The sequence below is a fragment of the Cololabis saira genome, chromosome 5 (genome assembly GCF_033807715.1).
Source record: "Cololabis saira isolate AMF1-May2022 chromosome 5, fColSai1.1, whole genome shotgun sequence".
NCBI classification, from domain to species: Eukaryota; Metazoa; Chordata; class Actinopteri; order Beloniformes; family Belonidae; genus Cololabis; species Cololabis saira.
The window spans coordinates 12,405,068-12,432,265 of NC_084591.1; the positions used below are offsets into that span (position 1 = coordinate 12,405,068).

At 37.5% G+C, this 27,198-nt stretch overlaps 1 protein-coding gene across 2 annotated transcripts; it reads right to left on the reverse strand.

Annotated features, from left to right (window-relative positions):
* Positions 1-3,696: 3,696 nt before the first annotated feature.
* Positions 3,697-25,747, reverse strand: LOC133443735 (beta-1,3-galactosyl-O-glycosyl-glycoprotein beta-1,6-N-acetylglucosaminyltransferase-like). 2 transcript variants are annotated; one of them, XM_061720926.1, is made up of 5 exons: positions 25,503-25,747; positions 10,089-10,507; positions 9,898-9,991; positions 6,788-7,192; positions 3,697-6,673 (listed from the first exon to the last, which is right to left on the reverse strand). In XM_061720926.1, the coding sequence occupies exons 2-5, from the start codon at positions 10,388-10,390 to the stop codon at positions 6,188-6,190; spliced, it is 1,287 nt and encodes a 428-aa protein (XP_061576910.1). In that variant the 5' UTR covers positions 10,391-10,507; positions 25,503-25,747; the 3' UTR covers positions 3,697-6,187. The 2 variants fall into 2 exon arrangements, with proteins under 2 accessions (XP_061576910.1, XP_061576911.1); XM_061720927.1 differs by lacking the exon at positions 25,503-25,747 and adding an exon at positions 23,329-23,719.
* Positions 25,748-27,198: the final 1,451 nt, after the last annotated feature.

Sequence of the window (27,198 nt, forward strand, 5' to 3'; positions counted from 1 at the left end):
GCGCTCCCAGCGCATCAGCCGGCCGAGTCCTAACAGTTTCCCCCCTTTGTTGAAATGTCCACATTGCAAGTATTGTCGCCCTGTTGTCATCCTTTTTGGTAAAATGTAACCAAACTTTCGAGCGTTTATGCCGCTTTGTCCCCGTGTTTTCCTGCTGGGCGCAAATGCGCACGTTGCGCAACGTGCTTGGTGACGTCATTCGTGCCGACTGGAATCGATAAGGGAATCGTTAACGAAAAAGGCAAATGATTCCAAGGAATTGAAACACTGGGAACCGGTTCTCAACAAGACCCGGTTCTCGATTCCCATCCCTAATTAGCAGGCTTATTTGCATTCGTGACGAACTGGAAGAAGATGCATGTTGCCAGGGTTACAGCAATTAAAAGGTGCTAAGGGATGTGGAACTTTAACAGTTAAGAAGGTTTGACATTTTTGAAACAGCTGCTTCCCTTAGGCCCCGTTTACACGTAGCAAAAACGGTGGCGTTTTCATGCATTTTGGCCGTCAATATTTTCTTGTATTTTCCCTGTTTTATATTCTAAAGTCACACTTAAAAGTAACTCCACTTCTCTGTCACTCCAAACGAAAGACTCTCGTTCCGTCTTGGAAGTAACTGGCAGTCAAGGCTGATTTATGGTTCCGCGTTACACCAACACAGAGCCTACGGCGTAGGGTACGCGGCGACGCGCACCGTACGTAGGCTACGCCGTCGATTTAACGCGGAACCATATTATTCAGGCTTCACACGTGTCATTTTTGACGTTTTTTTTCCAGGATTCCGATTGGCTAGCATTACTTTATGCTTCTCGTTACACTGCCCCCTGCAGGTTTGGCTGCGTAGAGGGGGGAAATATCCGTTTTTGTAAATACCCGGCTATGTGTAAACGTGGCCTCATTTACATGATCTATACGTACGAAAATGTTTCTCATCTCTGACGTGTTTCTTGTTCTTCCCAACAGGTGACGACGGCGGTGACTGACTTATTTCTGGTGACGTTTTTTCTCTCACTCGACAATAAACTTTGATCTGCTGCACCCGTTTATGTGTCAGTCTTTTGTGAATGTTTAAAATCATTCAGCCTCTCATCGACTTCGACTACACGAGCTACTGACTTTCAGTCTAGCAGCAAACAGCTGCTTACTTATTTCCAACTAATATCACTAATTGAACAGATCTTTTAGCATCTTGAAGTTTTGGTTTAATCATAATCATAATCATAATCATAATAATCTTTATTGGCCAGATTTGAACATTGTCCAACAAGGAATTTGACTCTGCTTATTTTGCTCGCTGTACCCAGATTTTAAATAGCAAACAGAAAAATAAACAACTGTAGCACTTATTGACATATATACAATTAAAGAAGCGTTTTTGTTATTAAAGGTTGTGACTGGTGAATGACTGATGACCTTTACCTGCAAGTGTCCGTTGACGTCCAGTTTAAAATGTGCAGCTTTACAGATATAAACATATTAAGAGTCGCATTTCACTAGTTAAAATGATATTAAAACTCAAATATAAGCATAATTAGGGGAGTGACAGCTGCTTAAATTAATGTATTAATAATCTGAAAAAGTCTTGATCTCTCAATGACATAATCAACACAATGGCAGCAGTGGAGTATACAAATAGTGTGGTGAGAATAAGCCTCTTTTAAGGTTTAGATTTCTTGTCATCCGTGCACTATCACAGACATTTATTGTTCATAATGGTTTAAAATCACAATATTTTATCAAAATTTAGATGTATTTTTGCATATTTTTAGGTGTCATATACATTTCAAGGTTGGACCAAAGGTTGGGTTTAGGCAGCCAACTAACCTTTATAAAATCTTCAGTTTTATAGCATAGAGAGTCATCATATTGCCAATTAGTCCCCACTGTACGTAGCGAAACGTGAATTAGAAGGACAGTTTAAAAATTATCAGGACCTTCCGGCAGAAAACCAATCAGAAGAAGACACTGTGTGAATATTCATGAGGTCTTGCTAATACACAACCTGCCGTAGGGGGCTCTGTGTCGATACATTATCGTTCACAAGATTCACAAAACTGTTAATAGTTCTTATAATATATAAATGATGCAGAAATATCGAAATATCAGTATTAAACAGAAAAGTAATAGCTTGACAGTTGTGATGGCTTCAGGTCTGTCAGATGTGGTAAGATGCTGGCCCTGTTTAACTTCCAACTATATCTTTATTTGATTCTTCATAAAAACAAGTCTAGAAATGAAGAATATTTCAACAAATACTTGAATGGAATGAAATAATCTACTGGTTTGTGTCTTTTGGGTACATTTTTATTTTGTGTGTGTTCATTGGATAAAGGCGTCATCCAGAGGTCCTACGTTTGCGTCTTTTCCAGGTTGCAAACTTTAGAATCCTCCTATTGCGATGCCAAGACACCACATGCCCTCCTCTGTTTCTCATTGGTCGGCCACAATGCATCGCCTATACTGCTGCGGTTCAAGTTTGTCTCAGTGCTGCAAACTGAATGAAACGACGCTAATACCATCTGCAGCTATTCAGAATATTAGATATTTGGCATAAAGAGTCGTCTTTTAACTAAATATGCCCCACTATAGCGAATATGTGTAGTTTCCTATATTTGTGCAATACTTGTTTTAACATGTGTTTTGAGTATTAAAACTTTAGGTATGAACTTATAAAAAACAAGTTGTTGTATTTTATACTGACTTTTGTTGGTCAACAGTGTATATGTAGTCGTTAGTGTGTGTGCACACGCATGTGCTCCAGGCTCTGACTTTATATTTAACCCTCTATGGCATCAAACATCACCTCTAGAAAAGTGAAAACAGGACAGGACCATTAAGTTTTCTCAGCCGGGTTTTGCATTAAAATGAGGTTTCACGCGATTTTTTACAAATTTATTTTGATTTATTAATTTTCACCATTTAAAAAAAAAGTTCTTGTACATTTATTAATTGTTCCAACATCTACTATTTATTTTTATTCACATTTAAACATTCAAAACATTTGAAACGTTGAGCAAGCTTTGTAAAAACAAATTTTCTCTTGCTTTAACATTTATAAAGTGGTCTCCCCTCAGCCTGCCAACTCAGAGAAGGAGGAAAGCAACCAAATTCTGCAGTGTCTGTACAGCTGCCTGGATGTGTCCCAACCAAAGTGAGATATTTTAGTGTGTCATCAGGCCATTCACAGTTTAATTCAGTCTTTGAAACAGCAGGCTACTATATTAATACAAAGTGTGACTGTAAGGTACTTCAGCATTGTTTGACGTAGCAAAACAAGTAGTTATTGGTATCTGAAGTAGTGAAGTGCATGCTTTAAATGGATACAGTTTGAACTGGTGTGTGATGGTGTCTGTTTGGTTGGGCAGTACGAGAAAGATCGCTGGGGATTGGTGGAGTGATGTATGATGGTAAAAACGGCCACAGTGCATCTTGGGCCATGCCTTTTCTTCGTACATGTTTGTATGTTGCTTGCACGGTATTCTTTGTAGTAAAATATATAAAACCGTTCATTAAATATGTTTTCCTCTCATTTCTCTGCTCAAGTTACATCCGTTTATGTTTGTGCCAACACATGCAAAACTGTCATCTCAAACCATTTGACAAAAAACAAGTTTAAGTCCAATACAGTCCAGTTCAGTCACCAAACTGAAGAATTCAGCAGAGCTGTTTCCTTTAATGTGGTTATATTCCATATATAGCATTCCCTGATAAACAGCATACAGAACATTTTCAGAACTTTTTTATTTTATGACAATTGAAATCCACTTCTCCTGTGCCATTTTAAAATGACCTTGTAATAGCACAGGGAAAACAAAAACAATACAAATTAAAGCTGCAAGCAGCCTTGGTCAGGCCCTAACACCGAAGGCCACATCTCCCAAAAATGCTATGTCCGCCCCTGCTCCCCTCTGCTGATTGCATACAGCAAATCCTTCCATAATGGTTAAAAAAATAGTAAAAAATCATCCATTCATTGAAAAATTATGAAAAAAACATGAATCATTCTGAGATATACAGCCTTATTTCTAAAAAGTGTCACAAACACCTATCTGCCACCAGAGGTGGACACAGTACTCGACCCCAGTACTTGAGTAAGAGTACAAATACTACTGGTCAAAATTTACTCCGTTACAAGTAAAAGTAGCTCAGTCAAAATATTACTCGAGTAAGAGTAAAAAAGTACTTGCTTTTAAAGGTACTTAAGTATCCAAAAGTAAATGCTTTTAAATTTACTTTAAGTAAAAGTAAGAGTAAGAGTAAATTTCTTATTTTCCACATCAGTAAATTACTATATTTTTCTCAAACATTGAGTTAAGATACGGCCAAGGATTTTGTGAAAGTCTCTGCTCCGAGTCCGGTTCATTATCAGACTCAGACGACTCAGCGGATTGTCTTTCTTCTCCTGACGCAGGTGTAGCCATTGTTGCGGCTCTGTCTTGACTTGTTGCGGCTCTGTCTTGACAAACGCAGGCTACTTTGGCGGTAACGTTTTGAGGAGGCTTGACGTATTTCTGCTTTACGTACATCCCAGTGGAGAGCGTGCACTGTGATAGGTCTCCTCCTTTGACAAAAACAGCTTGTGTCCAATAGGATTTTAGGGAAGAAGAAAAAAGAGCAGACCTGAAAGTAACGAGTACTTTTCAGCCTTCCTAGAAATTTACTCGAGTAAAAGTAAAAATATTTGTCTTGGAAATGTATTCAAGTAAGAGTAATAAGTACCAAAGAAATCGAATACTCAAGTAAAGTACAAATCCTCTGGATATGTACTTGTAAATGTACTCAAGTAAATTTACTCCGTTACTGTCCACCACTGTCTGCCACTCATTAGATTAGAATCTGTCTCCAGTCTCTGTCTAGACAGGAGAATTTTGTTTTTCCAGCGACCATGATGAACATTTATTGAATGCCTTGTTAACGCCCTATGCATTCACCTCTGTTGAAAAGAGTCGTAAAATGACCAGTTGGTGGTCGTATATAAGCTACCATGTTGTTATGGGGTAACTGATCATCTCACAGATCGACTGATGCAATTGGTAACATCATCAACACCATTTTATCTTTCTTAACAGGGAGTTTGGTCAACTGCCGCAAATACATCAAACTCCGCCTTATATTTCCCAGTTTTCATCGTATTGTGTTTGTAATTGGGTGTGTTCAAGCTTAATGTGTCCACATTATTTATTATTTATTAATATTTTTTAAATAATCAGAAACTCATAATATATTTGATAAACGGTATGCAGTCACCTTCAACACTTAAATCACTTTGCTAGCTGAAGACCCACCATGTGCTCATTTAAAGCTAAAAGTAGCAATAAATGTCCACCTTGTCATAGTTCACCCAGTCATCAATGTTTCCATGATGGGGTGGAACATGACACAGTGGACACATTTCAACATATATATGTGATATATTTACATATATTAGAAAAGTTTAACACATATAACAGCAAATGCTTCACTGCTCTCTAGCATAAGTTTGCAATATTGTCTTTTTAGGTAATTATGGTAATGATGATGAACCATATTTATATAGCACTTTTAAATACTGTGTTTAAAAGTGCACATTAGCAGAAATTCCTGTACATTGAAGAATATGGGTCCTTGAGACTTTTCCGTGCAGGTCATCCATATACATAAAACTAAAATTTTTCGTGCATGTAGGCCAAACTCATACAAGTTTTTCAATTTTCAATGAGGCACAAATGAGCCATTTTTTCATGGCCATTTGAGGCACCCTTAAAATATCACATTTTTCGCCAGACCTGATGGGTGTACAAAATTTGGTGAGTTTTGGAGTATGGCAAAGCTCTGAAAAAAGCGCTTGTAATAATAATAATAATAATAATAATAATAATAAAATAAACAGCGCGATTTCAGTAGGGTCCTTGCAACCTGGTGCTTGGGCTCTAAAAATAAAAACCTGTTTTTCTGGTAAACACATTTTCTAACTGTTCCCTCATACACCCACTAGATTTGTTCTTTCCAGTGTTTTCTTATTATATTGAACATATCCACTGCTAATAACCAAAGTAGCATCTAAATACATTTTCCACAATAAACTACATATTAATTTACTTTAGGTTTTGGAGAAGCTTCATACAACTGACACAACTGGTCCTATTACAGCTGCATTAACATTTGTAGCAATAAATAAATGCAATTGCAGGATGCCAGAAAAATAGTCAAATTATGTTATTGCATCTATAGCTTTTTTCCTGAGATATGTCTCCAAGCAGTACACAGAAATAGGATCAATGTCTGTATCAAACTTATTGGCAAAGAAATGGTGCTGCTCAATCAACCACTGCAAGTCTCCAGTGCCATAAACACAAATGTTCCTCATATGGTGGCCCTGACACGCTGGGTACACCGCATTCATCGAATCCTGTGAGCCTTCGTGCGAATCCCACTTCACCAGCCGGGCAAATGCATTCATATCCGTCATGTCATGTTTACGGTGGGGCCACCGTGAGCCAGGAACACCAGGAACTCGCTGAATGGTGGCCCAGATATTTTCATCAGGACTGTAAGTGTCCTTGAACCATTCAATGAGTGACTGTATTTTGCCGTCTTCCAACACACTGCGGATGTAGCCTCGGCTAACTACTATGTAGGCACTTCCTGACATAATGGGCAGGTCAAAAGGAGGCGGATCCTTCACCTTCCCCGTATTCTGCAAACATTAAAACAGCAAATGAAAATGATGGTTAAGGTCTCAACTGTTTTTTGTGGGGGTTTTTTGTTATATCAGAATAGTTTTGTACAATATAAGGTGCAGAGGAAATACCTTGATGGTCCCGTTAACTATCTGATGTACATAACTGATCCTCCACTTCTTATCTGAAGGCAAGGCTTCTGACTCCAAACTATTACCACCCCTCAGTCCTTGCAGCATTTTCACCATTTCAAAGTTGGTTTTCAGTGGGAAGTCCTGGCCACAAAGGTTGATGAAGTATTTCCATTCTGTGCTTCTATTGTAAAGATCAGCCATACAGTTGAGGTCAGCTTGGACACGTGGCCAAGCAGCATAAGTTACGCTCACAGCCTTGCTGACTAGGAAGACATTGGGGAAGCAGGAAACAATAGCCTGGACGGCGTTGGACACTGAGGCCTGAGATTTCTTGTCTACATGGACACAATAAATATTTTGAGGTGCATAGATGGCTCGTAGTAGTCTTTCAAAGTTCTGCACCTTAAGTGAGAGAGTGAGAGAGAGAGAGAGAGAGAGAATTGAATTTCAAAAACCTTTTATTACATTCTTGCCACATAACACATGATCACTTTGTCCAGTGTACAATCACATTAACAATACAATAAAAAATAAATAGATAAAATCGAGGGTCAGGTCATGCTTTATCCTCCAAGAAATGTGCGAACTGCAATTCATCATTAGCAACCATACACAACACACTATTATAACACCAAATTTCTTCAAAAGATTCAATATTCGATCAGAGTCACACGCTTCATCTACTCCTTTATTTCACAAACTCCAGATTCTTACTATTTATGATATCAATATTTTTCAGATATGCGTTTTTATTTATAAGCTAAATTCAAGTGAAGGTAATATTCCTGGACAGTTCAAGACTTACTTTAAATTAAATTCAGAGATTCATTCTTATTCAACTCGACAATCCTCAGATCTTCATCCTCCTAAATTTCTCACTTGCAGAGGTCAATTTTCGGTGAGATTTAGGGGCTCTAAATTGTGGAATGATTTTTCCCACTTGGCAAAGAGCTCGTCCTCTCTGAAATATTACAAAAGACGTTTGAAGGACCACTTGACTGCTGTTTTGTAACTGTTTTCCCAATGTATTGTTGTTTATGTATCCATGTTCTTTTTGTTTTTTTGTGTTTCACTCATAGTGACATGTACAGTCTTATTTGCTCAGGAATCAATATAATATAAGTTGTAAAAACAATATCCCATGCACACTCACACACACTTATTTTTTGTCTTTATTCTTTATTATTTATATATTGCATTATTAGTTTGCCATCACTTTTGTGTAGTTATACTTTCTGTTTTTTGTATGTTAATCTTGACATGAAATTTTAATATCTTCGGTGGAGGCTTCAAATAAGCCCATTGGGTTTTTTGCCTCTTCCTGCACCTATAGTGTTTATCATTGATATTTCCTGTATATTTTTTTTAAAAACTGTGCAAAACAATAAACTAAACTAAACTAAAACTAAACTATTCATCATGGCGTTATAAAAGTGAAAATCAATTAACATGCGAGACCTCACAAGTATTGAAAAGACCATTACTATGTCGTCACTAGAAGTTTGCTCAATTTTGTTTCTACGACTAACATAACGACTAACAAAGCACTTCATAACACCTGTTGAAGCATAGATGACATAACTAAAGTTATCCACCTTCACGTTTAGAGTTAGGTCCAAATCATCCTTGTTGTCTTTCAAAATAATGAATACGGATCGCCTGAACGACACTACGTGACTCAGTAGAGGGGATTTGCTTCCAATTGGAATCTTTTGAATTGCGGAAACCAGTTTACCATGCCTTGAAAGAATTTCAACCAAAACCTCATCTTTGATAAAAGGAGGAACATTAGACAAAGTCACTTTCTTTGATGGGGTGAAGAGAGGAAGGACAGTATGAAAAATGCTGTCAACCACCAAACCCCTTTCAACCAGCTCATTAGTCATCTCAACAGTGCACAAAAACATCACAATGGCATTGTTCATGCGGGCCGCTGATGAGTGGTGAGTTTTTCAAAACTCTCCATACCTGAGCGGCTGCGACCAGGCCCGGGAAGCAGACGTCCAGGTAAAGCAAGACACAAACACAAACCCCAGTGTTGCTAACCCAAACAGAACCAAACCTTAACACTATAAAGGAATGAAAAAAGATAAAAATAAAGAGATAGAAAAGATAGCAGAAAGATAGAAAACCACTGTCCCTGGCACAGCTGCCAACAGTCACACTCCGCCCGCTCTCTCCGACATGCTCACAGAGAGAGAGAGGGAGAGAGCAAAAGAAAAACATATAGTGAATGCATTTAAAAAAAACTAAATACATAAAAACTCCCTCAATGGTTTTCTGTGTCATTGGGCACGTGAGATACAAACTGACAATTGACCTTAAACTTTAGCCAATTATAGCATATCTAAACTATTTTTTTTATTCCAATCTTTTGGTTTTAATGGTACTTGCAGCTGTGAGATAATATTTTCTGGTTTCCTCATTTGTGAAACGTATTTTTCAAAAGAGGAAAATCTTGCTAATGTGTTATTACTTTTCTGGGAATAAAAATATATGTTCATTAGTCAAATTATTTTTAATATGAAAAATAGTTAGCTAAAATATTTAAATGATTTTTAATATAAATTCCTCAAACCATGAGAACATTTTTGGCACATTTCCAGCAAAATATGCAATTTTGATTTCATCTATAGCTTCTTGTCAGTTCCACACTGTATTTTTCACAATGGTATGGTTAGATGCTTTTTGTCTTTTTAGCGGTATTTTAATAATTTCAAGTGAACACACCAACAGTTTAGAAGATAACCAGAATAATGCTGATTTTATTGATGGCCAAAACTGAAGCAGCAAGCTTTAACATATTGTTACTCTTATTTGCTTATATAATAAGGCAATATATATATATATATATATATATATATATATATATATATATATATATATATATATATATATATATATATATATATATATAAGGCAAGTTCCAAAGTCAGTGGATCTTTCATCTCACCTCACGCAACAGAACAAAATCTTTCATCAGATCTTTTTGCCACCACTTGAAACAATTATAACGGTGTGTCACAAAAATATACTACCGGTGCGTGCTTTCTATATGGTGGTAGTACTCTTTTGTAACCAATATTCAAAATTTTAAATGTGCTTACCTTGTGATGTACAACCATGGAATAAGCTATAGGAAATTCCTCTTCTTCCTTGCTCAATGGGAATGTTATGTATTTTCTGCTTAACTTGAAGCTCCTGTAAATACACATTTTTAAGCAAACAATATTGATTGTCAATATCTAGCAGTTTGGAGTAACACAAATAGCAAAACTGATGGTTTGAAGTTACACACCTGCAGTCCTGAGTTGCATTTATGTAATACTCATCAGGGATATGAATACTGTTTTTGAAGTCTCTAGTGATGGTGAGTAATTTGGCCTGATCCAGTGCTTCTGGATCTCCCTGAAAAATTGCTGTACAGTTGCACCCTTTCTCTGGACCATCATCAGCTGAGTACTCCAACTCACTGTATCCGAAGATGTACATATGGTTGTCATCCTCATTCAGTTGAATGAGGAGGAAAAGTATACACAGGGACCCCAGTGCAGCAGTGAGCTTCAGTAACTTCTGAGGTCTTCGTGTGTGCCACCTCATAGTAAAAAAAATCCTCAGATAAGGTGCTTTTTTTAATTCAGGGAGTTCTGTAGTTTATCAGTTGGTGGTGATTTTCAAAGTTCTTCTCTTTACAAGTCGGCCCAAACAATATTGTTCCTGGAAACAAGATAAAATAAGTGATGTTCATGCTGCAAAACTTCATGCTGTCAGGAAGAAAGAGTTTAAATGTTTCTAACAAATTAAATAGATGGATTCAGAGCTGGCAGTTCTCTCATGGATGTCCATTAAGCAAATACAATACATTTTTTGTAGAGCCACATTTGTAACCATGTCTAAAACACTGTGAGAGGTTCTGGTAGCATGCAGACATGATCACAAGTAGACAGCAGCTGAATCAAAGTACTTTTATTTGGTAGCACTTTCCTGTGCAGAACACCACAGAGTTCCCTACACCAAGGCTCCTTTACCATCTCTGCACCTGTGCCGTCACTAAATAGAGGGAGAGAATGATGGTTAATGTGGCCCGGTGGGATCCTTTGTCCCTAATTGACACTGCTCCCAGAGCCACTAACTCACCTCTCCTCTGCAGCTGATCTGAACCACGTGACCCACCGCCACAAACATATTTGACCCAAAAAAGAAAGACAAAGAGGGTTGAAGTAAGGGTTGTTCTGGTTCTGACTTCTTGTGTGCTGACTTATGGCATTAAGACCCCGTCCACACGTAGCCGGGTATCTGCTAAACCGAAGATATTTTCCTACGTTTGGACCTGTCATCCACATGAAAACGCAAATAAACGAATGTTTAAAAAAACTCCGGGCAAAGTGAAGATTTTTGAAAACTCTGTTTATGTAGATGCATGTAGACGGAGACATATGGAGCCAAATCAAGGCCAAAAGTTTTGCTAATTTGAAAATAAAATTTGAACCTGAAAATTCTTTTTTACAGTTTCAATTTTATTTTTTTCAGTATCAGATCTTTTTTTCAGTTTCAAATCTTTTTATTTCAGTTTCAAATTTTTTTTTCAGGTTCAGACTTTTGGCCCCGATCTGGCATGGGGGGCGTGGCATCAACTGAGAGGGGCGTGGCATCATGAGTGACAGCATAACAGAGAAGGCGGGGGACGTTCCTCAGTCATGTTGCCTTCAGGAAACGTAGGTTGCAGAAGTTATCAGTAGAAGTATGATTCAACATTGTATATACACCATATTCACGTGATTGGCAGTGGAAAAAACTGATATTAGTGACACATTTCTGTTTAAAAAGCTGTTTTAGACCGTACTTGGCACCAATCGCAGTATAAAAGCAATAAACTATGCCAGACTGTACAGTTCAACAGCCACACTTTAAAGTTTGACATTTCCCACTTCCACATACTACCAAGTACGGTCTAAAACTATCTGAAAAGAAAAGTACCGCAACCAAAATCCCACAATCCAAAATTTAAGAATAAATCTGTATGAGACAGACTCATTGATTATTATTATGGGCATGCCAACATAATGGCATGCCCATATTGCGACTGTCACCGTTTTGGAGAACAGCCTTTAGCATAAAAATGGGAAAACAGCCCCTTGCCTCGGAGTCTCCCTGAAAAAAAATTGCGAAAAAAAAAAACGCCCCAAAAAATTAGAAAAAACTATTTTTACCATGCAAACAATCAAAGTGGCACGAAGGGGCCATTTTGCTAGCATTATGTTAACAAGCTAACGTTGCAAAAATCCCGCTGCGCAGCACCAGGTGTACGGCATGAAAAAAATCCCCAAGAAATAAAACATGCCCGAAAAAACGAGGAAAAACATGAAAATGAAGGCGATGTATTAGTATCCAGAAAAGTTTCCCTTTTCTTCTCCCGCTTTTTATGAGCATGCCAAGTAGTGGCATGACCATATCCAAAATGGCCCAAAGGGCAATGTTGCTAGCATTTTGTTAACAAGCTAAAATGGCAAAAGTCCCACTGCACACCAGCGGATGCACAGCATGAAGGCAATATAGTATACAGAAAAGGTTTCCCTTTTCTTATTCAGCTTCTTCTTATTCTGCATGCTTTTTTTGTCCATTAATGCGGACCGAACAGCAATGTGCACCCGTGCATGGCATACATCGTTAGATGCGTCTCCATCATGCCTTGATGGGCATTACTTTTCTCAGTCAAAAGTGTTACCGTGGCGACGTGGGATGCCAAAAAAAAAAAAAAAAAAGGCGAAAACTGTGGCGCTTACTACTCGGACGAACTTTATCATAGAGACATTGTTCAAATTTTCACTCGGCCTGATTGGCACTAAAGGACCGTACAACCTCATTATGCCAATTATTCCCCTTTTTGCTATAATTAACTTTCAGTTAAAAAAAAAATTCCATTTGACTTTGGACGCTTGTTGCTACACAAGAGGTTATCGTAGAGACATCGTACGAATGTTCCCTGACTCGGCACGCTGTGGAATTCAACATATTCAGATTTCATGAAGCTGAAAATCCATGCCAAGCCTGAACCGGAATGTGCACCCACACATAGCATACATGTGGATCCATCGTGCCTCGAAGGGCAATACTTTTCTCAGCCAAAAGCGCTGAAGTGCGCGTGAGTGCTTCCTCATACAATCTAAAACCATACACTCAACAACACAGGATAAGATAAAGTGACAACAGTGCTTTGGCTAAAAGAACAAAGAACAAGAAGGACGGCCCCAAGATAAGAATCAAGATAAGTTAAAACATCAGTAGATAAAAACACTAAAATATTCAAACCAAGCCAAAGGATAAAACATGTGCCTTTTGATAAAAACAAGATAAAGGAAACAATACAAAACATAAATACAAGGTTATGTTGCAGTTCCCTAACTTATTAAGAGCACTGATGGCTGCTGGTACAAAGCGTTTGGTTTTGCAAGCAGGAACCATGAACCTCTGACCTGATGGGAGCAGCTGAAACTCACCTTTAAGAGGGTGGGAATTGTCTTTTAAAATAGAGCCAGCTATCCTCTGTAACTGTTTAGAATACAGGGATTCTGGATGAAGCTGAGACTCACCAATCAGCTTGCTCGACCATTTCACAATTTGGTTTAAACAATTTTTGTTTTTAAGGGACACATTTCCAAACCATGAAGCAAGACAGAAAGATAAAACTGATTCTATAAAAGCACAATAAAACAAGATCAGCATGGTCCTGGAAATGTTAAAAGTAGACAGTTTTCTCAGACAAAACAGGCGCTGGCGTCCCTTTTTATACACAGCTCGACAGTTTGCCTCAAAGTTCAGTTTGTCGTCGATGACAGTTCCCAGATATTTATATGTGCTGACACACTCCACTGTCTGACCCTTTAAAACTGTAACCTCAGTTACAGTCAATGATCATGTCTTTTGTTTTAGAAATATTCATTTCAAGAAAAGACCTACTCCAGTCAAGGAAATCATTGACAACTGGGCCGCGGCTCGTCTCATTGTTTTTCAGCAGGCTGACAATAACCGTATCGTCAGCATACTTTAAAATGGTTCTTGTTACGGTTTGGTTTTCTAAGGACCCAAGTGCAGGAGAGAGAGGGAGGCCAGAGGCAGGAGTTCTCAAAAACAAAAGGTTTTAATCCACAAAAGGCAAAAACAAGGCGCTGCAGAGCAGGATCAAAAACACAAAACTAACAGGGAACAAAGACCAGGAGCACATGGAGGGAACAAACAGTACGGACCGACAGGCAACAAAGGAATGACAAGACCAGATATACACAGGGGATAACGAGACACAGGTGCAGACACAATCAGGGCAAAGGGGAAACAGGAGGGACAGAACTGAAACTCAAACTGGGGGGAAGTGTCAAACCCTGACAGTTCTAACCTCTCTGCTGCTACGGCACATATCTGTATAGAGGATGAACAAGAGAGGGGAGAGCACACATCCTTGTGGGGAGCCAGTGGAGGATGTAACCTGCTCTGAAACAGTTCCATTCACTCTCACTTTCTGTGTCCTGTCGGTTAAAAAGTTCAGAATCCAGCCCACAAGATTGTTGCTTATGTTAAAATGTTCTAAAAGCCTCAAAGCTAAAACATGGGGTTGAATTGAAAGCTGAAAGTTGGTTTGAAAGCAGATGAAAAATCAATAAATAAAAGTCTTGCAAGTGTTCCTTTCCCCTCCAGATGTTTAAAATGCTAATTTCATAAAGTGACTGTGGCATCTTCTACCCATCTGTTGGACCTATAAGCAAATTGCATTGGATCAAGGTCATGCTCAGTTGTCTTCAGAATGTCTGATCTTACAAGTTTTTCAAAAGATTTCATTACAATCGATGTCAGTGCGATTGGTCTGAAGTCATTGAGGGTTTTGGGAGAACTGATTTTTGGGGCAGGGATAACCACAGCATCCTTCCAGACTACTGGCACGTGCTGCATCTTTAGAGACTGATTAAAAATATACTGAAAAATAGAGCTCAGCTCTACTGCACAAGATTTCAGCAAGCGGCCACAGATGTTATCTATGGAGGATTTTTTGTGCCAAAATTAAATAAATAAATACATCATTAATTAATTAAAATGGGAATGAAATATATAATTAATCAATTAAATGTGTCATTAATTAATTAAAATTAGAATTAAATATATATATATATATATATATATATATATATATATATATATATATATATATAATAAAATATAAATATAAATATAATTAATTAATTAAAATACAATTCATTGTAACTAAAAAAATATATGTATTATTTCAGCATTTAATTAATTAATGACACATTTAATTAATGACTTTGTGTTGCGTGTGAATCATGAAATGTAAAACTGCATTTAATTAATTAATGACATATTTAATTAATGATTTCGTGTTGCTGAATCATGAAATGTAAAACTGTCAGTTTCACTCGTCAAACTCAGTGGGCGGGGCTAACGCGAATCCAGTGGAATCCAATGCTTTGGTCTGAAACTGGAGGTAGAAGAGGAGCCTTTCTAAACATGACAGCTGTGAGTTGCGTGTTGTAGAGAGTTGCGTGATGCAGCAGCAGGTATCTGCTGTGACGGAGCCGCTGGAGCCGGAGGAGTTCTGCTCAGAGCTTCTTCAATTAAATTCGCTGCTTCTCTCAGCAGCTCTGGGCAGGATTTTCACATTTTGTACACCTTGCTGTACCAACATTTGTGGTTAGAGGGCCGAGTCTTCAGTGGTTGCCAATAAAATTTTGGAGTAGAGTAAAAATTTTGGAGTAGAGTAAAAATTTTGGAGTAGAGTAAAAATTTTGGAGTAGAGTAAAAATTTTGGAGTAGAGTAAAAATTTTGGAATAGAGTAAAAATTTTGGAGTAGAGTAAAAATTTTGGAGTAGAGTATCCAAACCAACGTAGAGGTGAATAACACCACCTAGTTTATCGTAATGTGTTCACAAGCCCTGCAACAATCCATTATGTGGATTCGATTTGCCTTGACTTGATGTGCGGGGAACCAATGAGGTGTTTGGAATCCGCCCACTGAGTTTGACGAGTGAAACTGATGTTTTACATTTACATTTCATGATTCAGCAACACAAAATCATTAATTAAATGTGTCATTAATTAATTTAATGCAGTTTAACATTTCATGACTCACACACAACACAAAATCATTAATTAAATGCTGAAATAATAAATATATTTTTTACTTAAAATGAATTGTATTTTAATTAATTAATGGCATATTTAATTCTAATTTTAATTAATTAATGATATATTTTCATTTCCATTTTAATGTATTAATAATGTATTTATTTATTTAGTTTTGGCACAAAAAATCCTCCATAGTTATCAGGACCATGGCTTTTATTTGGTTTAAGGCAGTGGTTCCCAAACTGGGGGGCGAGGTTGGAAGGTAGATTAATAAAAAAAAATAAATAAAAAAAAAAGATTTCTTTTTTTTTAAAGATTTTTTTATTTCTTTGCCTTCAATACATATGTGCAGTGAGCGAGAGACATGAAATAGGGGGAAGAGAGAAGGGGAATGACATGAAGTAATGGTCTGGCCAGCGGGAATCTAACCGGGGACCTGCTGCTTCAGGAATCTAACCATGACATGCTGCTTCAAGTCCCACAACTACCCGGTGCTACTGGAAGGTAGATGCATGTGGTAATCTCTCACCTGCAACCGGTTTGAGAGGATCTGTAACATGAACAAGCCCAACCCACTCACTGAAAAGGGGGGGGATTAAAACTGACATTTTTGCAGAGCAATTGTTGAAATTTGGATTATTTGTTTAGCTGTTGCTGCTGTTTTTTTCCCTCAGGGAGCTGGTTATTTTTGGAAAAAAATATGTTGAAAGTAATGCATACTGTATTGTACAGTAAAAAGGAAAAAAAAATAAATGTGCCCTCACATGAAACAAGCCCACTCACATCACTGAAAATATGTGGGGATTAAAGGTGTAATCTTTGTAGAGCAAATGTTCATGATTTTGTGAACGTCAGGATCCCACAGTCTTTAAAATCTTTCAGAAAGTGGACATTTCACTGAAGTTCATCCATTTTATTCCGGAGTGTAGAGAAAATCCTTTTGGGACGTCCACAATAAATCTAAGTTTTTCCTACCCCACATGGTCTAAGTTTTTACTTCATCCATGGACTTGAAGAAAACACTGGAGTCAAAGTTTCAGCTGGTGTTCCGTTCAAATACTACGAAGGTCTTTATTGCAAAATTACAATCAGTACCAACACAGGAGAGCCGGCTTGGGTCCCGGTGCCGACCCTGAAAACTTGTAGATTTCCACTTTTCTTATATACTGTCAAGGGGCCTGGGGGCCACACCCCTCAATCCCTTGATATCCACACATTACGTTCCTCATGTCAACTCCACTGAGGAACAGCAATCAATCATTCAGCCTTTTTAAACCATTATCCACCCTGCCCTGCGTCTTTTTATCAACAACAGGTGCTGTCTCCCAAGTCTTGTGTCTTCACTCAAAACCTGGAGACTGTTTGAGCACTCAAAGGGGAGGATTCCCCTAGAGACAATTAAATTTGCTCAAACAAGGGCTGTCTCTAGACACCTGGGGCCTGTACTACGAAGCGGGATTTGGGGTTAGCGAGGTAACTTCAGGTTTAACCCTGGGTTTTCAGGACTACGACGGTGGTTCACTTCTTAGCGGGGCACATCGCCATGGTAACTTATGCTGAACAGCTAACCTGCTCCGGAGCAGGTTATGTTCGAGATACAGATCGCCGGGTATAAAAGCACCGCCCACTGACCAATCAGCTCTCTTGGAAAATGGCATGCCCTTTCGAAGAGAATCCAGTGGAGCTCGGTGCGCGGATCGTGAGAGGATCCCTCCGAAGAGAACGCGTATTCAGGGACCCTCCTGTCTTCTTCTCGTCATTTTTTTTTCTGTTTGCTGCAAGTAATGTCAATGCTATTTCATTGTGCTTTTGTATACTGATATCATCCTAAAACAGAGAGTGATAGAAACACTAAAGCCTTGTACTTGTTGTACTTCTAAGATATGAAAGTGAGCCTACTTACCGCTTTGAATTATGTTTTTATATTTATTTCTTATTTGCTCCCATGTGCGTTTCACTCCGCTGGGGTTGCAGCGGAAGGGATGAGGCTACAATTGTCATACACGCCATACGAATACATCTAAGCAACACATGCATTTAACAGAATAGACAACTGTAATTATAGTCAGATCTACTTATGCCCTAATGATGGGGCAGTGATGTTTATATCCCTATGAACTTACGCATTTATACAGTCAGCGATCTTTTGCCAGCTGTCTTTCCTGCATTTTGCAGCTGCAACTGTGTTGCTTTTTGCCTGTATTATATGCCTATACTCATCATATTTCCGTAAAATTATTGTTTGCTCTTCGCTACTGAAATAAGCGGCTCTGACAGCGGACTTCTCTGTTAAGTATATTTGACAATATACCAGTTACAAAGCCATGTTGCTGTAACTAAATGACATGGGATGATATTATAACGTGCCTGCGCGCACTGTTCTGAGCATGCGCAATAAACGGTCGGAGAAAGAAAAAAGAGTTCAGGATTCTTTTGACCAAAGATGAAGACGTGTGTTTGCCTTTTTGTCGTGATTCCGTGAAGGTAATTTAATTAACCATCTCTGGTAGCTGCTGAAACGCAAGACTGCTGCAGAAATGTCTACTGCTAGTGCTACATTCTCCAACCTGGGTTGATATACCGAGTTGATAACCGCCGTCGTGTGACCGCTTAGCGTGATTACAATTGTCCGGGTTAGTGAATCTGGATAAGGAAAAGATATCCTGGGTATGTTGAACTTGCTTCGTAGTACAGGCCCCTGGTGTCCCTTTATACCCAAAAAAGGGGAGATAACTTTGCATACAGACAGTAAGAGATAATCTATGTTCCTTCATGGAATTGATGAAACTGATGTAATTGAGATTGTAAAAAAATTCAAGAGTAAATCATCAAATGATATAAATTTCATTGACATGGTAATTGTTAAAGAAGTTATTGGCCAAATTGTAAGCCCTCTGACCTATATATGCAATCTGTCTTTCCAAAAGGGTGTTTTTCCAAATAATATGAAAATAGCGAAGGTTATACCCGTATTCAAACATGGAGATAAGCATTGCATTGATAATTATAGACCAGTGTCCCTTCTCCCCCAATTCTCAAAAATATTAGAGAAATTATTTGTTAAACAAATTGATTTTTTTTATAGATAAATATAAAATATTGAGCGAACATCAATATGGTTTTAGGGAGAATAGAAATACAGAATATGCAATATATAATATGCAATATATAAGTAGTGGAGATGGTAGAAGAAATAGCAACAGCAATTGAAAATGATGAATATTCTGTTGGTATTTATATTGATCTACAGAAGGCATTTGACACTATAGATTATAGTATATTATTAAGAAAACTAGATAAGTATGGGTTTAGAGGTGTGGCTTATTCTTGGCTTAAGAGCTATTTGGAAAATAGACAGCAATGTGTACAAATCAATAACACTATGTCACAATTCAGGGAGGTCACCTGTGGCGTACCCCAGGGATCTGTGATTGATGCAAAACTTTTTTTACTTTATATAAATGATATTTGTAATGTTACTGAATTGTTAAAATTTATTATTTTTGCAGATGATACAAATATGTACTGTTCTGGGAAAAATGTAAAGGAACTTCTGCCCTCAATTGAAAGGGAATTAAACATTCTTAAAACTTGGTTTGACGTTAATAAGTTATCACTTAACATTAAAAAAACTAAATTTATGGTTTTTGGAAACCGAAAAGAAATTTATAGGGATATTACATTAAAAATATGTGATTCTGAAATTGAAAGAGTATTTGATATAAAATTCTTAGGGGTTGTTATTGATTGTAAATTAACATGGAAACAACATATTAGATACATAAAAGGAAAGATTTCAAAGTCAATAGCAATCCTGTATAAGTCTAGAAATATATTAAATCATAAAGCACTACATTTAATTTATTGTTCATTAATATTACCTTATATATCGTATTGTATGGGAGTTTGGGGCTCGACGTATAGGACAACAGTAAATGCTATAGTGCTATTACAAAAACGAGTCACACGTATTATAAATAGGGTAGGATATTATGAACATACAAATCCATTATTTATAAAATCCCATATTATGAAATTTTATGATTTGGTTTATTATAAAATAATGCAAATAATGTATAAAGTTAGATTAAAGTTACTCCCTGTCTGTGTACAACGTTTTTTCTCAGTATATGAGTCAAATTATAATTTGCGTTTTGTTTGTAAATTTGTAATACCAAAAGCTAGAAAAGAGACTAAAAGGAGATGTATATCTGTTGTTAAATTCTGGAATGAAGCTAATATAGATTATAAAAAATAAAATTAATAAAATAAAATAAAGATTATAAAAAAGATTTGTAGAGCAATCTTTCAAAGTTACAAAGGTTAACATTTGTTTTTTTTTTGCTGCTGTTCTTTGATGTTTATGTGTATACATATATAAGTGTGTATATGTGTGTGTGTGTGTATATATGTGTGTGTATGTATATATATATATGTATGTATGTGTATATGTATGTATATGTTGTGTATGGGTATGTATATGTTTTTTTTATATATTTTGTATATTATTATGTGTATATAGAAGTATATATATATGAAAGAATATAAAAGGATATGTATGAAGGATATATATAAACCTTATTGGTCCTTTTCTGTTTTTTCTGGATTAGTTTTGCTATTGTTTGTTGGTATGTAGGACAGGCATTAATATAAGCACTATGCTTCTGCCTGTGCCTTTTCAGTCACTATTTTATTTTGATAATGTTTGTGTTCAATGTTTGTTTGGTGAAGTGACTGAATAAAGAATTTCAATCAATCAAATCTGAGCTCGAGACAGGCAGCTTACTGTACTGTACAACATTCCTTTGCATAGAGTTGCAGAGTTCACGGACACCAAAGCTTTAAAAACAACAAGGATTATACAAAACTGTCACTCTCTCAACACTACTAGGGAGAGGCAGATGCGGGAAAGGAACTCACACACGCACACATACATACACAGAGAGACAGAGACGGTGAGAGACACAGAGAGAGAGAGGGACACAGACCCTATAACTGCCTATTCTATAACTGCCATTGAGGTTGATCTGTTGGTTCTGAATCCATATTGGTTATTACTTAGTAATTGGTGTTTTTCAATAAAGCTATCAAGTATTGCTACAAAAAGTTTTTCTAGAATTTTAGAGAATTGTGATAAGAGTGATATCGGTCTATAGTTTGTGTATAGTTGTTTGTCTCCACTTTTGTATATTGGTACTATTTTAGCTGTTTTCATTTTATTTGGAAAGATACCTGTTAAGAGTGATTTGTTGCAAATATGGGTAAAAGGTTTTACAATAGTATCAATTATATTTTTGACTAAGGTCATGTCTATATTTGTATAGTCAGTTGAATTTTTATTTTTCAGATTGTTAACAATTTTCGATATTTCTTGTTCATTAACGCCAGCAATGAAGATGGAGTGTGGATTCTGATCAATGAGACCTTCATCTAGGCCGTCATTTTCTCTCAGGTCCTCAATCTCCTTTGCTAAATTTGGTCCTGCATTCACAAAGAATTTATTAAATTAACTTGCAATTTATTTTGTGTTTTCCTTAATTGTATTATCCTTTGGGTATTGTGGGTTTCCTGTGCCTTTCTTAATTAGACTGTTTAGTAATTTCCAGGTTCCTTGAATGTTGTTTCTCTGTTGTTCCAGTAGTTTATGACAATAATCCTTCTTACTTATTCTTAATATATTGGTTTGTTTGTTCTTATATTTTTTATATCATGTTTCTGTTTCATTGGTTCTATGCTTTAAGAAGTTTTTGTATAGTAGATTTTTCTTTTTGCATGCATTATTTAAACCTTGAGTTATCCATGGCTTTTCCTGTTTTTGTTTGTTTGTATGTAGTGTCTTTTTTAATGGGCAGTGCTTATTATATGAATTCATTACTACAGACAAGAACGCATTATAGGCTTCATTTGGTTCACTCCAAGTCTGTGTCTGGAGCTCAGCATTTATGGCCTCAGGTGTTTTTTGTCGTGTTATTTTTGTCGGGGAAAGGTAACAAAGACGACTAATTGCAGCGCTGTTATCCCTCAGGGCCTCCAGAGGAGGTGGGGTTATATGGAGCCAAATCAAGGCCAAAAGTTTTGCTAATTTGAAAATAAAATTTGAACCTGAAAATTCTTTTTTACAGTTTCAATTTTATTTTTTTCAGTATCAGATCTTTTTTTCAGTTTCAAATCTTTTTATTTCAGTTTCAAATCTTTTTTTCAGTTTCAAATCTTTTTTTTTTCAGTTTCACGTCTTTTTTTTTCAGTTTCACTTCTTTTTTTTTCAGATTCAAATTTTTATTTCAGGTTCAGACTTTTGGCCCCGATCTGGCGTGGGGGGCGTGGCATCAACTGAGAGGGGCGTGGCATCATGAGTGACAGAAGAACAGAGAAGGCGGGGGACGTTCCTCAGTCATGTTGCCTTCAGGAAACGTAGATTGCAGAAGTTATCAGTAGAAGTATGATTCAATACTGTATATTCACGTGATTGGCAGTGGAACAAACTGATATTAGTGACACATTTCTGTTTAAAAAGCTGTTTTAGACCGTACTTGACACCAATCGCAGTATAAAAGCAATAAACTATGCCAGACTGTACAGTTCAACAGCCACACTTTAAAGTTTGACATTTCCCACTTCCACATACTACCAAGTACGGTCTAAAACAGCTTTTTAAACAGAAATGTGTTACTAGTATCCGTTTTTTTTCCACTGCCAATCACGTGAATATGGTGTATATATACAGGGTTGAATCATTCTTCTACTGATAACTTCTGCAACCTACGTTTCCTGAAGGCAACATGACTGAGGAACGTCCCCCGCCTTCTCTGTTATGCTGTCACTCATGATGCCACGCCCCTCTGAGTTGATGCCACGCCCCCCACGCCAGATCGGGGCCAAAAGTCTGAACCTGAAAAAAAAATTTGAATCTGAAAAAAAAAGAAGTGAAACTGAAAAAAAAAGACGTGAAACTGAAAAAAAAAGATTTGAAACTGAAAAAAAGATTTGAAACTGAAAAAAAGATCTGATACTGAAAAAAATAAAATTGAAACTGTAAAAAAGAATTTTCAGGTTCAAATTTTATTTTCAAATTAGCAAAACTTTTGGCCTTGATTTGGCTCCATAGGGTTATAGCATTTAGTCCACAACACAAAGACAGTACTCCATCAGAAGACAGATAATTGTCTCATGCAGGAGGGAAAAATAAGATATGCGCATCTTAAAGAATAAAAAATATGCATGCAGAATCCATGCATTTAGAAGCAAGTCGTGGAGAAAGAGTCCATGCAAAAAAATAAAAAGCTCAGTTCAGGTATTGCATAAAGAAGGAAAAAGAAGAATAGGATATCCATCATGTAGTTTTTTTTTTAATAAAGTCATCAGTGTTTCCTTATTTGTACTTGTCTAAGTCGCTGAGTTCTTTTACCTTTATGATCTTTCCTTCCTCGGGTGTAGATCCGTTCCGTTTTCCGTTTTATGAACACAGCACAATTCCATGTCCAGGTTGATTGTATTTTCTTTTGCTTCTTCAAGAAGCGAGCCTCTTTTGCAATGGTGCCATTCTTTTTAGTGAGGTGTTCATTCATGAATACGTCAGTATTCGCGGGGGGAGGGGGTTCCCCATGCCGAGATGTTTTTTAGGTCCATGTTCAGGCTCTCCAAAAAGTTGGTGACCTGCATCTCCAGCTCCTCGACTGGAGCGTCTTCTCCATTGCTTGACCTGGGCGCGGCCGCTCTCGCATCGGTTTGTTGCTTGACAACCTGGCTAATCTCACCACTCACTCATCACCATTCAAGGACTTTATGTCCTCAATATCCTCATCCAACTTGCTCGCCTGCTTTCTTGTTGTCATTTTGAAGTTCTTTTCCTTTGTGTTCTCTTCTGTATTTCGTTGAATAAGTTTGTTACGGTACTTCATTTGTTTGAGGAGCGGTGGTGCCTAATGTGCTCCAACACAGCAGGTCTCAGAATTTTATTTTGAACACTGCCAAAACTCAAAATCTTATCAAGACTTTAACTTAAAACTTAACTAGAACTTAAAATTTGCTTGACACAAAGTACAATTGAAACATGTGGGAAAAACACCTAACCTTTTAAGTGATGTGTGTTATCAGGTGTAATGGCATTTTTAGGTTAGAAATAAGAAAATCTCTTGGTAAGATCCTTAGGGCCAAATCCACAAAAGGATTGCGCGGCTTTTGCGGCCGCTAAACCGGTGCAAATGAGATAAAAAGAGATCGTCTAATTCACAAAGCACCCGCAAAAGGGCGAATTGCTCCACAAACTGCGCTGCCAAGCAAATAGTGGCAGTCTGCGCCGGTGCCATTTGCATGCATGCAAATTAGGTAATATTCATACATTCGGCGCAAAATTGCCCCCTTTCTATGCAAATAAGCCTCATTGCAAAAAGCGCCTAATTCACAAAGAAGATTGTCAGTTTTGGCGTAGTTCATTAATAAAAAGTAAATGAATCAGTGTGAGAGTTTTTTTTCTCAGGACTTCCTCCTGAGAAGACGTGCGGCTATGTCTGATTATAACATTATTATCAATGAGCCGTCTCCACCTCTGTGCAGGCTGTCACAGGTGGAGACGTGCGCTGCAGTGTCAGTGACACCTGTGATCACCTGTCAGTGATATATATATAGGCTATATAACGTCGGACCCTGACATAATTTTGAAACCCACTCGCCTTAATTCTGTATTAATGCAGTTTAATGCCCCAGGCTTACTCACCACTATATGAATACAGACACACAAATCTTTTTACACACACACAAATGTGAATACGGACACGCAAATCTTTTTTACGCACACACAAATCTTTTTACGCACACACAGATTGAGATACACACACACAAATAATATTGGAACAATAATACCCCCATAAATCCACTGACTTGGTGAGAAAGAATGCAGCACGGTATCCAACATTAGCAGAGCTGCAAGGTTTGCACGCACATGCCATGAGAGAGACAGACAACAAGGTTTGGCCCTTGCCTTGATTCTTCTGCATATTGCACTCACAACATAAATGCAAGGACTCGTTCTAGTTCAAATGTTTTTGCCTCTTATATGCCACAAATAATCCCAAAGGAGAAGACTGCTATGACTGTAAATTCTGTTACTGGACAAAGTATTTTTTTTTCTATTTTTATTAATGCCAAATGTTTTTGGTACTTGCAGGGAAACATTTGTGTTTTATTTATTTATTTTTTTCTAGTCACATTTCCTAAGATGCAATTGCTGTTTTAAACAATGTGCATCTAAACATAAAGACATTGATTGTCTAAAAAAGGAAATGAGTGGTTCATTATTAAGTAAATTGTCTTATTTTCTTATGTATATTTATAATTGCTCTTTAACTAAACAAAAATATGTTTTATCCAATTACTCGATTAATTGATGGAATTTTCAGTAGAATACTCGATAACTAAAATATTCTATAGCTGCAGGCCTAGTCTTCACCACTCCATCAGTAAAACAACGACGGACGAACGACACAAATAAATAAATAAAAATGTACATTTTAGTATTCTTTTTGTTAGTACGATCGTTAAGTGCCTCTGTTTTTGAAAAATTGTTTAAAATAACCAACCAACCTCTTCTTCCGTCGTATGTGTAGGTTATTTTGGACTTTGATTCAGATCCAGAGACGCTTTTTCCTCCTGCTGTCGACGGTTGAAGAATCGCTGGATATAGCCTATAAAATTTATACTGCTTCACATTGCTGATGGACAGGTTTTGTCTCAGGTGTGGCGGATGTGTCCGTTGCCATGGTGAATGAATCGATCGAGCCACACCTGAGATATGCTGTTGCTGCCGTGAGAGACTCCAGAGCTGTGGAGCCCCCGATGTTTTTCTCAAGAGCCCCGGATCTCGCTTCTGAGCTGGTCTGAGTATAATGTGCAGTACTAGAATTCACCAAACTATTGTAACTCTGAAATTCTGAACAACATCGTTTGAGTATTTTTATTTGACATTGACTGTTAGCTGTTATATATAAAATGCTCTGAATTTGTCATGCGGGTGGAAATACCAGCTGCTCTGCTGTGTTTTTGTCCCAAAATCAACAAAACGTGATTGGAGATGGAGAGGAGCCAAGCTGATGTCTGGGAGGAATGTTGTTCCTCATAGATGAGTTCTGAGCTCACTGTTACCTGAAGACACATCATACAAGAAATGACAACGATCACGGAGGAGAGAGGAGTCCTGCTGAGAACACTGAGCTCACTAAAATACATTTGAAATGAAAATCCATGAATTATACATCTTTGTATCGACTGTCTCGCAGCTCAGCTGAAACTCAGACCTCACCCGATATCAAAAAATTATATTTTTCTGATTGGCCAATAAGTTGGTAACGCAAGACAGCTGCTCTGAGCCAAAGCTGGTGCTGGTTCACAACTCGTTCAACTTGTGAATCAGCAAGTTTGTTTTTCCAAAGCTCGGGTGCTAAGAGGAGCCACGTCATTACGTCGCTGTAAATGTAAAAGTAAAAAGGACTTTGTGAAAGAGCAATTGAGAAAAAGCTGTTCAATGGTCTCGGCCTCAGAAGAACAAAATATGCAAGGATCAACTTCCAATTTAAACCTTCTGTGTAACAAATCATTAACAGGATATATAGGTGATGCTATTTTAAAGGAGCTTGAGGCAGGATTGAGGCAGGATTTATGAAAAAAATTTGCAAACGTTTTAAGTTTTCTAGTAATAAGGTCAGATGAAGCGTTCCAAACCAAAAAGAATGAGCCCTCTAGCGTATCTCTCCGTTGCCTTGAACAGGCTGTGTGCTGCAAAATGTGCTGCAATTGTGGGGCCGAATTTCCCTCGCTGTCCTGCGGATGTGACGTCAAATGACGCTGCATGCGCGTTCTCCCCGTTCTCCCGTGCCGGCTTTGCTGTTGGCTGCAGTACCCCCGACGGCCTTCGTGGTGAAGGGTGGCGCTATAGAGTCTCATTTCTTAAAAGGAGCCTCATGCACCTTTAAAGTGGGTTTCCTTAATTTTAGGGGCACGATACGTAAAAAGAGAAGGAATGTTTTCTTAAGCCGATTTCTATATTATCGCGGACATAGCAAGAATTAAAATCTCCCCAGTTGTTCAGCTTAAAAACCAAGCTGATTGATTTGTTGTCACATTTTCTATCTAACATATTTATATCCCCCACTTCTAAGGATGGCAACAAAGGAGAGACCAAAGAATATTGCATGTTGGAGGGAGGCCTGCCTGCCTGCCTGCCTTCTCGAGTGAATAATTTTATCCCTGACCCTGAATAATCTTTCTTTAAACGTTTATTCTA

Coding starts and splice junctions, on each gene's coding strand:
- LOC133443735 (XM_061720926.1), bottom strand. CDS start 10,390: ATGAGGTGGCACACACGAAGACCTCAGAAGTTACTGAAGCTCACTGCT. Junction 9,992..10,088: donor AATGCAACTCAGGACTGCAG/GTGTGTAACTTC, acceptor GTGTATTTACAG/GAGCTTCAAGTTAAGCAGAA. Junction 7,193..9,897: donor CCATGGTTGTACATCACAAG/GTAAGCACATTT, acceptor CTCTCACTTAAG/GTGCAGAACTTTGAAAGACT.